The following is a 15,512-nucleotide window of genomic DNA, read 5'->3' as shown; positions in this document are numbered from 1 at the left end:
CATTTTCGTGACTCTAAGGCCGGTTCTCCCTCCTGACTGCCATACTACCTCTCGTTGAGGCAGGTCACATGGGACCATTATCCTTATTTTGCAACACAGGAAACTGAAGCTCGGAGTAAAGTGATTGGTTCGTGATCACCTAGCTAGCAAATATCAGAAGAGGACCTTGAACTCTAAGTCCAGCTTTCCATCCACCAAGCCAAGCAGTCAGCTCTTCCTCTGTTGAGCTCTATGAAAATATGCAGCCCATCAGGTTTTAAAAGCACAAATCACCCAAGGACTGCAGGGCAAATGACTTAATGACAATTGATGCTATTCTCATAGTTAGCACAGAGGAAATTCAAGTTAACTATGGGCACTTTTAGATTTCCCTTCTGGCTTTGCAATTGACAACAGCAGCAACAATTCAATATGCCTTTGTTGTTTCACAGTATCACACAAAGAGAAGAAAAGTGTCCAGTGGAGGCAGGGCTTGAAGGCAGAAGCCCCTGAGCTCAGACCCTTGCTCCACTGGGTTAAGTCGAGTCAACCAATCTGTTATTTTAAAAAAAATGACCATTTTAAAAAATAAAAAGGGATAAAAGTGCTGGCCTCTGATTCATAGAATGTTGTGAGGAGAAGAAGGGTAACAATGTAGGTAAAATACTGACTAAAATTAGTGAAAAACCTTATAGAATTTCCAGGTGTTAGTATAAGAATAAAAAGTTTTGCTTTTAACACACTGAAACACTCTGAGTAAAAAGGAGAATTTTGAGTTGTCATGCATTATATAGATTTTTCAAATCTCTGCTAGCTCTAATTGCAAATATAGCAAATCAAACAAACAAACAAAAAAACCCAAACCAAAAAACCAAACAACCCAACACCAACGACTAGTTTATAAAGATCCAGGGGGAGAACAAGCAGTTTATAAAAATCCCTTTTACCTCTTAGCATGAACCTGCTTTTTGTGCCATTCTCCAAATCCATCTTCTCCTCCAAGGACTGCATTTCCTTCAGGTTCTGTTTGCCCTGTCCAGTGCTTTTGGAGACCAAAACCCCCCGCAGCTCTAGGGGGTCAGTGTGCTCCACGCTACCTTTCCTCGGAGCAGATTTTCTTTGGTTGTCCCTTTCCCCACTTTTATTTGGGAAGAGGCAGGAACTCCCTTCTTCCTCAAAGAACCTGTTCTTCATCTCACTCTCATCTTGAGCTAGGACTCTTTCAGTTTCCGTCTCCCCGAATTCCCTCCATCCTCGACTACTTCCGATAACCTCCCCCAAAGGTTGCCACATTTGTGACTTTAGGATGCTCTTCACTGGAGCGTCTGCATTTTCCATCATTGAATGGAATCCGAAGTCAGCAGCACCTGCATTTTCTTCCGCCGATGGCTTAGCTCGTAGATCCCCTGCATACATTGGAGCAACTGTCGATGCCACAGTAGACACAGATGTGTTAATAGTAGGGGAGAAAGGAGTGAGTTTTCCACTCTGAACCTGATCGATTAAAAAAAATACATAGCTCACATAAGTCTAACTTCCAGATTCATATGAAAAGAAAAGGCCACCACATTCAGTAGTGGCTTTCACAAGTCCTGCTGGGAGGATGGAAAGAGTGTTAAGGATGAATAAAAACTACTTAACATAGTTACATAAAGTCTCCTTAAAAGGAAAAAGGGAATAAGGGTAAAAGAAAGGACATTCTTTTGTCCCTCCACCATAGCAAACTCTCTCCAAATTATTTTTGAAGAATAAATAAAAAGGAACTATAACTGGCAGCCTTCTTTCTTGGGATAAAATCACTGCAACACCTACAGGCTAATGGAGTTTAGAGGTAGATCACCTAAACTCCCTAAATCAATAGCTAAAAGAGAACATTTGAGCTCCTTTGTCCATTAGAGGAGGCAAGAAGTAACAATCAGTCGGCATGTACACACCTGTTCCACTTCTCCAAGTGTGACTGGTTGAGTTTGGTAACGAGAATTCATCCTCCTCTGCCTAGTGTCCACTCTGTTTCGGGTAGAGATCGCTTTTGAGACTGGCTGAGACAATTTGTTAAACAAGGCCAGCTTCTCTGCTAAGCTCAGAGTGGAGGAATCAGGTTCACCTTGTTCAGCAGAATCTTTGGCCTCATTTGCCTGTTCTCTAGCTAGTGCCTTTTGGTGTGCCGATGCCTGCAAACTGAAAGTAACACAAAGTCAGTTTAGAAACAAGGGAAAAAACCCTAACGCGCCCACTAGTTTATGGTTTAATGCCCTCAAATCATTGTTGTAAAAACGTGCTCTGTTAATTTTTTTCTAAAGGGCTTGTCATTTCCTATTTGGCCCCTAAACAAAGAAATGATGAGGGTAACTGTATGCAGACATTCAGCAGCTAAGTAGAACAGCCAGTGATACAGTGACGGAGCTGACTTCTTCAGAACTCCAGGGCAGCCCCAGTGAGACAGCAGCATTATCGTCAATGAAGAGCCCGGAGTGAGTTATGACATTACTTGTCCTTAAAACAAGCAAACAAAGAGACAATTCACTGTCAAAAAAGGTAAAGGATGCTGGGGATGCACATTCTTGTTTATAGGGAAAATCTGTATATTTCTAAGTGTCAATAATAAATTAGGCCAAAGGAAACATCTCATGAGACATACATGCCTGTAGTTAACTTTCCCTCCCCCAGTTTATTTAGGAATGGGCAACAGAGTAGTCTTCTTATCCATAGCCTTGTCTACAAACCATGGGGGTTGGGATATTCACTGGGATGGGCCAAGTGGATCCAATTGAGAGATTCTTCTCAGCTATTCATCAAAGCAATTTCTCCTATAGGTTTCTGTTGATATTCAGAATCTACAGACATCTGAAATTCCCAGTAAATGCCAAAAGAAGCCTTTAAGAGAGGAACAAATTTATTCCACTTCTAGCTGAAGATGGGGACCCATGGCTTACTTCATCACCCTAAACTCAGGAATATGTTCACAAAGGTGTTTGCCTCCCTTGTTAGATACTATCTCTGGACTTTATAATTAGTGCAACCTGGCATGGACTAATTAACTCCTAAATCCTAACTAAGATGCCCCAGACCCTGGCATAGTATCTCTGTTGCCAGTGGAGGATGGAGCCATTAATGTTGGGACACCGGTTATCTTTCTGGTTCAGTGTGGCTCTAACCAGCATTTCAGTACTTTCCAACGGGAGTCCTGATTCTGTACAGGTTTCACCAGCTACATTTTTGTACCAGCATTTCACATTCTTTGATTGTTCTTTCCTCTGACTTGTACCATATTCTACCATCGTGTGTTTACTGAAACAAGGAGACCATTTACAAAAACTTAAAGTACTGGAATACAGGTTGTAAAAGATGAAAAGTAAAAGCTGCCCACCTGCCTGTGGATAATTGTATCACTAGTTACTCTTTTCTTTTGCTTTTTGGTGAGGCAATCAGGATTAAGTGACTTGCCCAGGGTCACACAGCTAGTGAGTGTTATGTGTCTGAGGCCGGATTTGAGCTCAGGTCTTCCTGACTCCAAGGCTGGAGCTCTATCCAACGTGCCACCTAGCTGCCTCAAATTATTCTTTCATATTGCAAGAGATTATGAATTAGAAATGGGCAGCAATCAATATACAAGCTACTTGAGAAAGAAATAGCTACCTTTTGCATTCAAGATGAAAAACAAAACACAAAAATGAGATGTTCCCATTCTTTCTTTAAAACATGCAAGACTGTTACCTCCCTCTATTTCTCAGAAGGATACAGAGACAATTCTTTTGCAATGAATTTCTTTATGGGAAACAAAATGGGTAAGTGAAGTTAGGATGGTCCAAGGCCAAACACTTAACACAAAAGCAAACAAACTGAACCTCCGCATGCAGGCCAAAATGAAGTTATCAGTACCTTGCATTATGACAAAATAAAATGCCACACATTCCTAGAACAACTCATTTCATTGACTTGTCAAACACATGAAAGACATTGAAGGTTTTAAAGCTGTTTGCTGTCCAGCAGTTTGCATTCAACGCCACATGCGGGTGTTTCTCTCCAATACCTGGTAGGTTGTACAGGACTTTTAACTACAGTGGGATTAGGAATTCTTGCCATGACAGTGTGGCTCGTCACAGAATGTGAAGCAGGGATAGATTCCCTTTAAAAGCAATTGCCAAAGATGGAAAATTCACAAAGAGAGAGAAGAAAAGAAGCATTAAGGAAAGTATGATTTCATGTACAGAAAAGATAAAACAAATAAATAGTTTTACCAAGCTATGTGCTAAGGACTTTTATAAAATTACAACAGAATTTGAAAAGAAACTGGAAGACACAAACCCTAAGATATGGAATTTACCTAAAAGTTGGTCATCCTGCTCTAAACCAAATTATTTGTAGAGGTTCTCTGTCAGTCAGTAAGCATCTATTAAGCACTTACTATGTGCCAGGCACTGTGCTAGGCAATGATGGTACAAAGAAAGGCAAAAAACAGTCCCTATCCAACAGGAGCATCCATCGAAATGGGAGCCATATACATTTTAATGGTTAAAGTCCATGAACCACCTAATATCAATCATCATTGAACAAACTACCAGTGAATTAAGACTGTAACCTGGTCAACAGTTTTCCTTATTAACTTAATACTTCATTAATCCAGCCACTGCTCTCTTAACCACATGATAGAGGAACAGCAAAAGAAGTATTTCTTGATCCTCTACCTTGATCTTTTTTGCTTGAGTTAACTTTTTCTTCCCAGAGCCAATGCCTGGTTACTATTATAATTATTATTATCATTGTTTTTAACATGAACTGAAGTATGTAACAGTTTGGAGAGAACTTAGTCCAAGCCCACATAATTTCAATATATGGAAAATAGGGGCATTATGCGTGTCTCACTTTATGGCCAAGAAATTCACAAACTTTAACACATAAGGCATGACAAGAACCATTTGAAGGTGTCAATCACCCAAGTGATCTACACTTCTGTACAACAGATGTCAAGAACGGTTTGGGTAGGGGGCTACATTGGGCAAATTCATAAGGGTCAAGAACAGGAACAACAACAACAAATCTAAAATCTTTTCTCAGGGGAAAAAGTAACTTCCTGAATGAATCTGGGTTGTTGCTGTTGCTGTTTGTTGTTAAATTAAGGTTAAATATAAGATCAGAAAATACTTCAAAATGTCAAGATCTCTGCTTTCACAATGGCTGGGGGCCTCCATCCATTGATGCAGACCATCTTAGTCAACTGTCCTCATGAATTGCTGTGGTCAAAAAAGTTTGGTTGGTGGCCAACCTTCTGAAGATGAGTATATATGGAATTGATCAGTCTGGTCCTCAGGCAATGGATACATCATCCATTGCTAGTCTCTTACTCTAAGCCCTTCCTACTTGGCAGGGTTCTGCCAGCATTTGACAGGACCTTCAGGTAACAAAACATTAAAGTTAAGGAAGACCTGGTAGTAAACTGTAATAAAAAAAAATCCTTGAAGGAGATGAAATTGAAGTTAAAGCCAATTTTCTGCACATTGGGGCACAAATTGGCTGTAGATTTAAGACCAAACCCCAAATCTCCCATTACTCAAGATTATCTTCTGCTAGATAGTTAGTTCTTCAGGGTCTAAATCTCCTTGGAAGAGTGCTATATTTAGAAAGTCATGTGCTAGAGGGAAGAAAGTCATTGTCTAGCCACAAACTTTCACTTGATGATTTCCCCCACTGGCTCTTAACTTCCAAAACAGGATCTTAAGCCAAGTCCAACACAGGAGGGAGACTTACGTCGCTGCAATGACCACTTCCTCAGTGGTGATGGGCTGTGTGTGAGATCTGTCCTGCAAACGGCGCAGGCGTCGCTCCACGGCTGCATTTCTGGAACGTGGCTTTGGAATATTTTTTTCATCAAATGATTTTTCCATTTCCTAGGATTAGAAATATTTTTGAATGTCTGACATGGGGAAGAAGAAGGCTGCCCTAGCAAAATGTATCTGCTGAGTTTGCCAGGTGTCATTCTTGAGAGGTAGCTCTCACTACCAGCGACACACACATGTTGTGAAAACTGGCACCATGGAGAGAGTAAAAATATAGCCCCTGAAAACTCTTCAAGGGGCACAGCTGGAATGTTATGCAGGACAGGACAGGATAACTTTTAGAATCTCTCATGAACTGGCATTAACTACAGACCTGTGAGCTGTAGATGGAAGTGGTAGGGCTGAATAGTGCTTTCGATTAAAGGTACTCAAACAGAGCCTGAATGTTGCAGAGTGGGATTTATGCTTGGAGTATACGTTGGCCTGGATCATCCCTGATGCCTCTTCTAATGCTAACATCTGGGATTCTCTGTACTAGGATTTTTAGAAAGATGGCCTAGCCTGCACACTTGCCCTGAAAAGAAGCCTTTTGGCAGCAACACTCAGCTTGGCGCGTTCATCCACTTTTTCTTCATCTGCAAAGAACAATGAATTAAAAATCATGTAAGTTTTCCATTTAAAGCATTTAGTCCTTTAAAACCACAATAGTAAGTTTACTAAGAAAAATAACAATCAGTAATATTTTCAACTGGAATGAAGCTTCAGTAAAGAAATGTTTATTGCAATCACCAGGAATAATAAGCCCTTTCCTGTTTCCTTAGTTTTCCACTAAGTGACTGCATAATTGTGCTTTAAGGATATTTGCCCAGCGATGCTGAAAATATTTATAACAGCACTTTTTGTAATTGGGAAGAACTGGAAACAAAGTGAATGCTCATTGATTAGGGAATGGCTGAACAAACTGCAGTACATGTAATGGAAAATTAATGTGGTATAAGACATGGTTATGATGGAAAAAAAAGAAACAAGACGAATGGATACAAAATGAAGGAAGCAGAACCAGAAAAATATGCACAATGACTTCAAAAGAAAGAAATGACAAAACGACTGAATCCTGGGAAGTTATGACTAAGCTTGGCTCCCAAAAAATAGTTTTAAGAAGGAACCTACCCCAACTCTTCTTTGCAAAGGTGGGGAATTATGAGTGTGGAACACTACCAACAATGTCCCTTCTTTCTACTATGTTGGTTAGTTTTGCTGAATGTTTTTTTTCCCCCTCTTTTTTTATTCTTTGCTATAAGGGAGGTCTCTCTGGGAGGGACATGGGAAATAGCAAATTGGGAAATGTAAATGATGTGAAAACAGAATATATCAATAAAATTGCATTTTTAAAAAGACAGATCAGCTTTATAGAAAGGATTGATAAATTCATTAGTCACTTTCCTTTTTATATTAACTGACATCAACAACAAGAAAAAGATGCCTTTTTGGTTTAAATCACTTTTTCTATACTGTTCTCTAAAAGCATTTCTGAAAGCCCTTGTGTCCAAGAACCCAGTGGAGGAAAAAAATCAAGATTATTCAAGGCCTGGCAACTTAATTCTCCATTGTGCTGAAATGTGATGTATTTGATAAAGAAAGCAGACAGGCATCTAATACGTCCCATGACAGTTTGTAATGTTATTTGTTCCAAAACCTAAATTCTTTTTTTTTCATCTAAAGTTGAAAGATAGGTACAAAAAGAAGATATATTAGCATCAGCAGTAGTAGTATTATAGACAGATATTCTTACCCTCAGCAGTTGGCATTTCTGAATTTGAAGTAGATCTAAAAATGATAATAATAATAATAATGAAAATTAATTAGTTTGGAGTGGATGACACAAATGAATCATCATTTTTAAGGCCAAAAGAAAAAGACAATGATATTCTGATGAAGAAGAAAATAACCTTGGTAGCATTTGGGTTGTGAGCAACTCATGTGCAGTCACTGTTGACGCAGCAGAGTAGGTGGAAGCAGTTATAGTAAAACATAGAATTTGTGGAGGAAAATGAGGACCAAGTACATCTTTTAAAATGTGATTAATATTTAAGTTAGGGGCCAATTCTCACCATTTCTATACAGGGGACTGAGGATGTTACAACAATTTATTAGTAAAAACTCAGGCGCATCAAAACTATCTCATCATTTGCAAGAATGAATGACAACAGCTGCAATAAGCTGTATTTTACTTTTTTCCATTTTATAAAATAATATAAATATAAAATATAAATGTAAAATGCATAAAATAAAATACAAAAAGTAAATATAAAAATATAAATGGGATAAAAGGTTTGTATAGAAATTATTTGAGTTTATATTCTTTTCATAAAAGCATTACTGTCAATTTTTCTTTTACAATTCTATGTAACTTCAGAATTGTATAATTGGTATTGTTATTTTAAAAGGAACACTATTGCAATTCAATCTGCAACTTTCTTAAAGAAATATTTTTAACGAGTCAAACACATTTCAGTCAAATTCTGTTTTGTTGGTTTTGCTGATTTACAGTTAACAGAAACAACAGCCAAAAATTTTGTTTTAAGTGACATTGGGACCATCGCTATGAAATTTTATTTTTTGCTAATACACCATAATTTTCCCTATAGAACTACATACACACATGCCTACCTATCCATCTCCTTTCGTTCTGCTGAAGTTATGGGTTGAGTTCTAAATCTCTCAGAAGTTTTTCTACTTTCGCCAGGAGAAAAATACCGTCTCGGCTTCCGGGACCCTCTCTCCCGTTCCATTTTGGTAGGTAAATCAATCCCTGTGGTTGACCGCTCAACCCGTGATTGACTTTTACAGTCAGAGGACAGAAAGTGCACAGAAAAAGGAAAACAGGAAGAAAGAGAAATAGAATAAAAGCATAGACATATGCATCTCAATCCACTGATACTGTTAATTCACTCTGCATGCCTTTATCATGCATGGAAATAAGGTAAAAAAAAAACCCAATCATTCCAGCTGATCAATATTATACTTGTTCCATTAGCAAGCAGAAGCAAAAGAGTAGATTTGGTGCTATTTCCTTAACCAGTCTGCCCTATATGTGTCTGTGAGCTAAGCTATATGCTTCAATGCAGGACACAATGAATGTTGAGATTGTGAGGGAAAAAAAAGACTGCCAAGAGCGTGCAAGTGACACACCAGGAATATTTTTGAAACGTCACCTACAGTTCAGATTTCTTGTTGGCATTGGCAGACTCCAGAAAGGCATTTCGGAGCTGGGCAACAGAGACTTTTGTGTCCACTGTGCCAACTTCTCCAGGTTGTGCCTCATCTCTTGCATGCTGAAACTGTGGCTCTTTCTTTGAAACAGTTTCCATGCATTTAAAGATTTCTGGTTTGGGGTCACCAGTGTGATCAGAGAGTGATCGAGTGAGGAGTTTGTGCTTCATTGTGGAGACGTCCTGCTTGTGGCGTTTGGGTGGAGCGGCCTCGGAAGCAGGTCGATTTTGTATATACATGACCGTTTCGCTCCTTCCAATTTGCTCAGGGGGATGGCACTGGGCTTCGGATGGTTGGGTTTGGCTCTCAAGGTTCTGCCAAGGTTCTGAGGCATTGGTTCTCTGCTTGCTTGGGATAGCTGAGCTAATGGTTGGCCTCCTTTGCTTGCTACTTCCAGAAGAGTCTTCGCCATTCTTCACCAGCTCGGGAGCCTCAAGGTAGGTTTTCCTGCTTTTCCCAAGTGCTTCTGTTCTAAAGGTGTCTTCTTTGGTGTCAGATTCATAGATATGAAGCTCAACGTTCCCATCTCTTCCTTCCTCTTCTGTAGCACTGGGCATGGGACATTTTGTTATGTCAGGAGCGGATGGTTCCACCTGGCTGCTACCAGAGAAACTCTCTAGTTTTTCAGAGGCTACCAGCTTAGCAGTGTAAGCATGACCAGCCGGCTGAATGTAGCCATGGATTGGCTGGCGGGTGGAAGTGACTGGCTTGCTGGTCACCCTGTCAAAAGCAGACGTTTCTGACTGCAGAGACATGCAATGGACTGAGGCTGGCTGGTGCTTCCTCTGAGGTAAAGAATCTGAGGTACATTCAGGGCTGCTTCGAGCACTTTCCTCTTTCACCAATTTCTCTCTAACTTTTACTCTTTAAGAAAGAAAAAGGGTGAAAACCATGAAACACAGTCACGCTTGAAGGAGGAGAAAAGCATGCATCAGTCGTGGGCCATAAAGGACAAGGAAAGTAATCCAATATTTTGTGCCCTCTGAATTTGAAGGCATAAAGGGTAATACGTAGTGTGCTGAATCAAAGGTGCCTGTTAAACTTCCAAGTTATGTACCCCACTCCATTGGCATGTTTTCCAATTTCCAGTAACCCATGCAAAGTGTTTTGTTTTGTTTCTGAATTTTTGTGACAAAAACCCAGAAGTGAGGGTCAACAAACCTAAGTACAATTCCAGGTTGCAGAGATCAGCATATCTTCAGACATGCATAGTCTCAAATGTAGGCTAACACTTCCAATACACACTTCCAATAAGTAAAATCATTGTCATTTCATTATCACTTAGAAGATGATTCAAAATTTTGGGACTATTTTCAGAAAAAGTAAGCAAAGAGGGAAAAAACCAAATCATCCTTGAGAACTCCTTTTGCACCTGCTAACTGTTCATATTTTTCAAACAACACATACTAAGTTTTAATCATTTCTAAAACAGAGACATACAAATTCCTCTCCTTAAATAGAATAGTGGAACACTGATGCACAGAGGCAAATAAAAGCATGAACACTCAGAGCATGAGAGCTGCCATTTTGGTTTTGAGTGAAAAAATGAGAAGGGAAAATGTTTGAAGGTTTTTATGTCTATTGCTGTATGATGGCACTGGATGAAGAAAGCTATCATTAACTCTGCCTCTAAGTAGCTATATGACCATAGGCAGTCATTTTGACCCCATGGGTCTGTTTCCTCATCCACAAAAAGGAAGGGTCTGACCACAGGATTTCTCTGCAGCTCTGATTCGGGTACATACTTGTGGGGTCTGATAACAAAAGGATAGAAAATAGACATAGCAGCAACATTCCAAATGTCAGGCTGAGACAATCAGACACTTGCCCCAATTGTGACAATTGTTGCTGCTGATCTTTGGAGAAGTGAGAAGAATAGTGGCATTACATTTGGCAAAACAAAACCACTTTTTGAAATATGCCACCAGTTTATATATTTCAAAATCTAAAGCAGGCATGACTGTAATTTCTAGAGCCATATAAATGCCCTAAAATAGCACAGAACTATTTTCTGAAAGTTACTAAAGTCACTTCAAAGTCTACACTTTGCTCAAGTATTCTGCATTAAAGTAGGAGTAAAGGAACACACACACACACACACACAAACGGGTGGAGAATATACCTAATTACTTGATACGGATTTTTTTTTTTAATGAAGAATTGGTAGGGCAAGGGAAAAAGTCATTTCTAAAAACAAATCAAAGAGTTCACCCGTATCAACACTAATGGGCAAGGTCATTTTCAATTGCAACATATATGTTAAAAAATAATAGATTTTTTCTAAATAACCTGGTTTTTCCCAGCTGTGATGGATTTTTTTTGACACAGGATGTGAAATGCCTGTGATTACAATGTCCCTCTTCATTTTTAAAAAGCAAAGAAGCACACAAAAGGCTGTTTATTCCCCAAAGCCTTGGAAATAAGCATAGTCAGCTATTATTTCCTCCTAGAAAATAGGCAGTGTTGGAGGTTTTCATATTCATAACATTTGTTAATCAAAAGATGGCTGCAATGGGGCTTAAACTTCCCAGTGGAATGTGTGCTTCTAATTAGGGATAATTTGGACGCTGTCACTAGACTAGAGCATAGGGCTTGTTTGAAACTGTATATGGGAGCTTTGTCTTTCTAAGGTCTTCCTCCCCCTTCCCCCACCTTAAAAATGAAATGATAGTGGATTTTAAAAATCTGTTTTTCAGACCACACCCTGAATTTGCCTTTTCAAAAGGCTACCAAAAACAAGCTGTTAAGTTTGGATGGCAGAGGAAATGAAAACAGGCTAAGGTTGGGGTAGACAAGATGAGAAACATGTTGGAAGTTAGCCAGATCGCAAAGGGAAACAACTAGGAGGGGGAAAACCCACTAAAAATGCTGTTTAGTTCTTCACCAAACACACGATTGTTCAATTAAGTATCAGAAGGAGAAGAAGGAACAGAAAAGGAATTACAGGAATAAAAAAGAAGAGGGAGGGAGGAGAGGGAGAGAGAGAGAGAGAGAAGAGAAGAAGGGAGAGGAAAGGAGAGGAGAGGAGAGGAGAGTGGAGGGGAGAGGAAGGGAGAGGAGGGGAGGGGAGGGGAGAGAAAGGGAGAGTAGAGGAATGGAGGGAGGGAGAGAGGAGTGGAAGAGAAGGGGATGGAGGGAGGAGGGAGAGGAAGGGAGAGAAGAGGAGGGGAGAGAAGAGGAGGGGAGGGGAGTAGAGGGGAGAGGAACGGATGGGAGGGGAGGGGAGGGGAGAGGAGAAGAGAAATGTGTAAGTGGCAGGCAGGAAAATGGGAGGGATCAAGCAGGTTTTTACGGAATGACTTCTTACAGCCATTTGTTGAGCACATTTCTAGCACACAGACATTGAAAAGCAGGGAACTGGTGTGAAATGATGGGTGAGAAGAACCAGAAGAAAAAAGAACAGAAGCAACAGATGCAATAACTATTCACACGGTTTCAATCTGAGAGATACCTGGAAGGCCAGTTGATAAGTGAAGGTGTGTCTCCTTCGGAATCTTTCTGGAGAAACCACTCATGTTTGGGTTTCCCTGGGCTACCATATGCAGAAAACAAAACTTCAGATCATTCTCTATTAGCATTTTAAAAAATAATACAAAGGCTTAAAAAACTTAACTGCCCCCCCCAAACAAACAAATAGCCCACAGATTTCAATGAAGAGAATTCCCAATTTTTTAAAAAGGAAGCACTTTTCAGCTGGGTTTGCAGTGATGCCACAGGGATTCCTGAAACTGAAATAGTCAAGTCCTAATCACCAATAGCAGATTTGAGAAGCAAATGCCTTCATCCAACATAGAAGTAGTTTAAGGAACCCCCAAAAGATTCTACTGGAGGCATTGCTTGCTATCAGACACAGTATCCCTTCCATCGATGTCATTTCAGTAAAAAGCAAATAATGTTAAATATTCTTATGGTTAGAAAACAGTGATGTTAACCATAGATAACTATATCTGGCAACCTAGCATAATTCATTTTGCCAAGTTGAATAGCCAAACATCTAACTACTTTACACATGAAAGAAGTATGACTAATTTCTGGAAAGTGAAAATGATATTAAAAGCAGTGGCAGAAATCCATAAGGTCATTCATTATCTTCATTGCTATGGGACATTCTTGAGATTTTCTACAGCAACAGAATTTTAGTGCTGGGAGGGCCACTGGTAATCATTTAATCCAACCTCCTTATTTTGCAGATGAGTAAATATAAACTGGGAGGGAGAATAAGGGATTGGCTGAGAGTCACATAATTAATTAGATGCAGAACAGGACTAAAATTCAGGCCACTTGATATGAGTTAATACTTTCTTTCACATTTATTTTCTGCTAGGATACTTCTTTCATTTTCAAGTGGAAAAAGGATTATACTTGTTTTGTTAGGTTCCATGGGGCAAAATGAAGCTGAATGGATGGAAGGGCAAAGAGACAAATTTCAGTTTGATGAACAGAAAAACTTGGAAATGATCAGAAATAGCCAAAAAGGAATTGTACAGACCCAGGAACCAGGAACCCTTCAGTAGAGGTCTTTAGGCAAAGGCTAGATGACTATTGTCAGGTGTATTCAAGAAAAAATCCTTTTGAAGAACTACTTGGACTGCTGAGGTCATTTCCAAATTCCCAGCTCTAAGACTGTGGTTGGTTCTGTGATAAGGTGGCAACAAGACACAGCATGAGCATCAGTGAGGGATGGGGAGGGGTGAATGAACTGCCTACCTCACAGTATCTGTGCTCCTAGTCACTGGCTTGGCCGTGTTTTTACCTACTAACTCTTCTCAGACTTAGTCAAAGTATGTTCGAGTTGGCTTCAAACATAGTGTATGAAACATACCAATTACTAGCCACAGACCACTTTCCAATATCCTTTAGTTTGCTCCAAGATGTACACAATGTATAATATTCCAAACCAAATATTAGAGCAGCTTCCGCATTTCAATAGAATGTATTTAAAATTTTTGTTAAACAGGATGCTTGCCTGATCACTGACAGATTACTTTCTAACTACACCTCTATTTCAGACTCTGGTTCTGAGTTAACTTTCAAGATCTAGTAATCAGTCAACCATCTCACAAGGTAGTGGATTCCCCAATACAGAAGTTTTCAAATGGAAATTGGATGACTACTTATTAGCGATTTTGTGGTGGAGATTTCTGTTCAGATACAAGTTAGAATAGTTAACCTTGGAAGTCACTTTCAAGTTTAAAATTCTGGAATTCTGCTGGAACATTGCTCCACTGAATAATGAAAGTAACACAAATTCTCTCAGCACCTGTTGACCAGAGGGTCCCTTCACTATAATCATGATGAAATCTGACAGATGGGCTGACTGATTGATTCTGCCCAACACATAATCACACGTACTCCAGAGTTAAAGCTGCCTCATGAAAATTAAGAGGAGAAATATATATATATATATATATATATATATATATATATATATATATATATATATATATAAAATAAATATATATATATATAAATATATATATATATATAAAATAAATATATATATATATAAATATGTATGTATGTATATGCATACACACAGAGAGATGTATAGATCAGCATATTATACACACAAACAAAATAACTGTCAGGAGTTAGGATTAATAGTCTTCAATCTTTATTTTAGTGGTTTCACTTAAATTCCTTACTGTTTGGTTCCCAGCATATAAAACAGGCAACGTAAGAACACAGCATAGAAGAAAACAGAGAATAACATTTTCCTATTTTTTCTTTTGCAATATCAAGTTAACATAATAGATGAAATATTGCTCCTTGTCACCATGAGAAAAAAAAATTAGACATTTCTGCTGCCTAGTGCTATTGGACTTTGTATAAAGAGAATGATACAACCACGTGGGAGGCAGCTGCTTTGTAGTAAGAAGCTTCTGGTACTGTCTAATGGTATGACATGGGGCAAGTCACCACAACTGAGTGCCAGTTTCCTGACCTATAAAATAAGAGTACTAATGCCTACAAGACCACTTCCCACGTGATAGCATTAAGAAAATCAAATGAAGTAATGTCTGTAAATGGTAACGTCCTCTATAAATTTCTGTTATTATCATCATGATTCTCATCATTATCATTACGCCACCTATCCTCAAGGGAAACAGTTCTCTCAATTTAACCATGACAGCTACTATTACTCCTCATCCATAAGGAACAAGAGGGCTATAGGATCTAGAACCTGACTCAGGGATTATTGTAAGTAGCATCTGGTGGATTCTCAGGACATCGGGGAGATGACTCTCAGACGACAGGCAGAAGGCTGAGTTTCCAGTGCTGGCCCCACTGCTCACGTGACACCCACCATCATCACCTGACTGGAGGTAGGGGTTTGAGCTGGATGATCCCTAAGGTACATCATTCTGGTTCTGGCACCCTATGATTCCAATAACTATAAAAGCAGTGAATATTCACCAAGTTTTGACATGTCAGTGACATCATGCAGAAACTAATTTAGCTTACAATAATAGTGAAAACAATTAT

General features: G+C 39.2%; 1 protein-coding gene across 18 annotated transcripts in view; it reads right to left on the bottom strand.

Moving 5' to 3' along the window:
- The window catches only part of SVIL (supervillin), a 201,716-nt gene that overhangs the window by 69,973 nt on the left and 116,231 nt on the right, over positions 1-15,512 (bottom strand). For 8 of the 18 annotated variants that reach the window (XM_020990499.2, XM_078152028.1, XM_078152036.1 and 5 more), the window contains 9 exons: positions 12,478-12,558; positions 8,973-9,890; positions 8,424-8,594; positions 7,546-7,580; positions 6,327-6,388; positions 5,725-5,864; positions 4,010-4,105; positions 1,914-2,157; positions 927-1,473 (listed from right to left, as the gene is read on the bottom strand). In XM_020990499.2, the coding sequence (XP_020846158.1) occupies positions 927-1,473; positions 1,914-2,157; positions 4,010-4,105; positions 5,725-5,864; positions 6,327-6,388; positions 7,546-7,580; positions 8,424-8,594; positions 8,973-9,890; positions 12,478-12,558 (2,294 nt within the window). The remainder of the gene's footprint in view (positions 1-926; positions 1,474-1,913; positions 2,158-4,009; positions 4,106-5,724; positions 5,865-6,326; positions 6,389-7,545; positions 7,581-8,423; positions 8,595-8,972; positions 9,891-12,477; positions 12,559-15,512) is intronic. The other 10 variants (XM_078152050.1, XM_078152079.1, XM_078152060.1 and 7 more) reach the window with 6 other exon arrangements.

Source organism: Phascolarctos cinereus, unplaced genomic scaffold (genome assembly GCF_003287225.1).
Source record: "Phascolarctos cinereus isolate Bilbo 61053 unplaced genomic scaffold, phaCin_HiC Scaffold_1;HRSCAF=81, whole genome shotgun sequence".
NCBI lineage: Eukaryota > Metazoa > Chordata > Mammalia > Diprotodontia > Phascolarctidae > Phascolarctos > Phascolarctos cinereus.
This window is presented reverse-complemented; position numbering and strand designations above follow the sequence as displayed.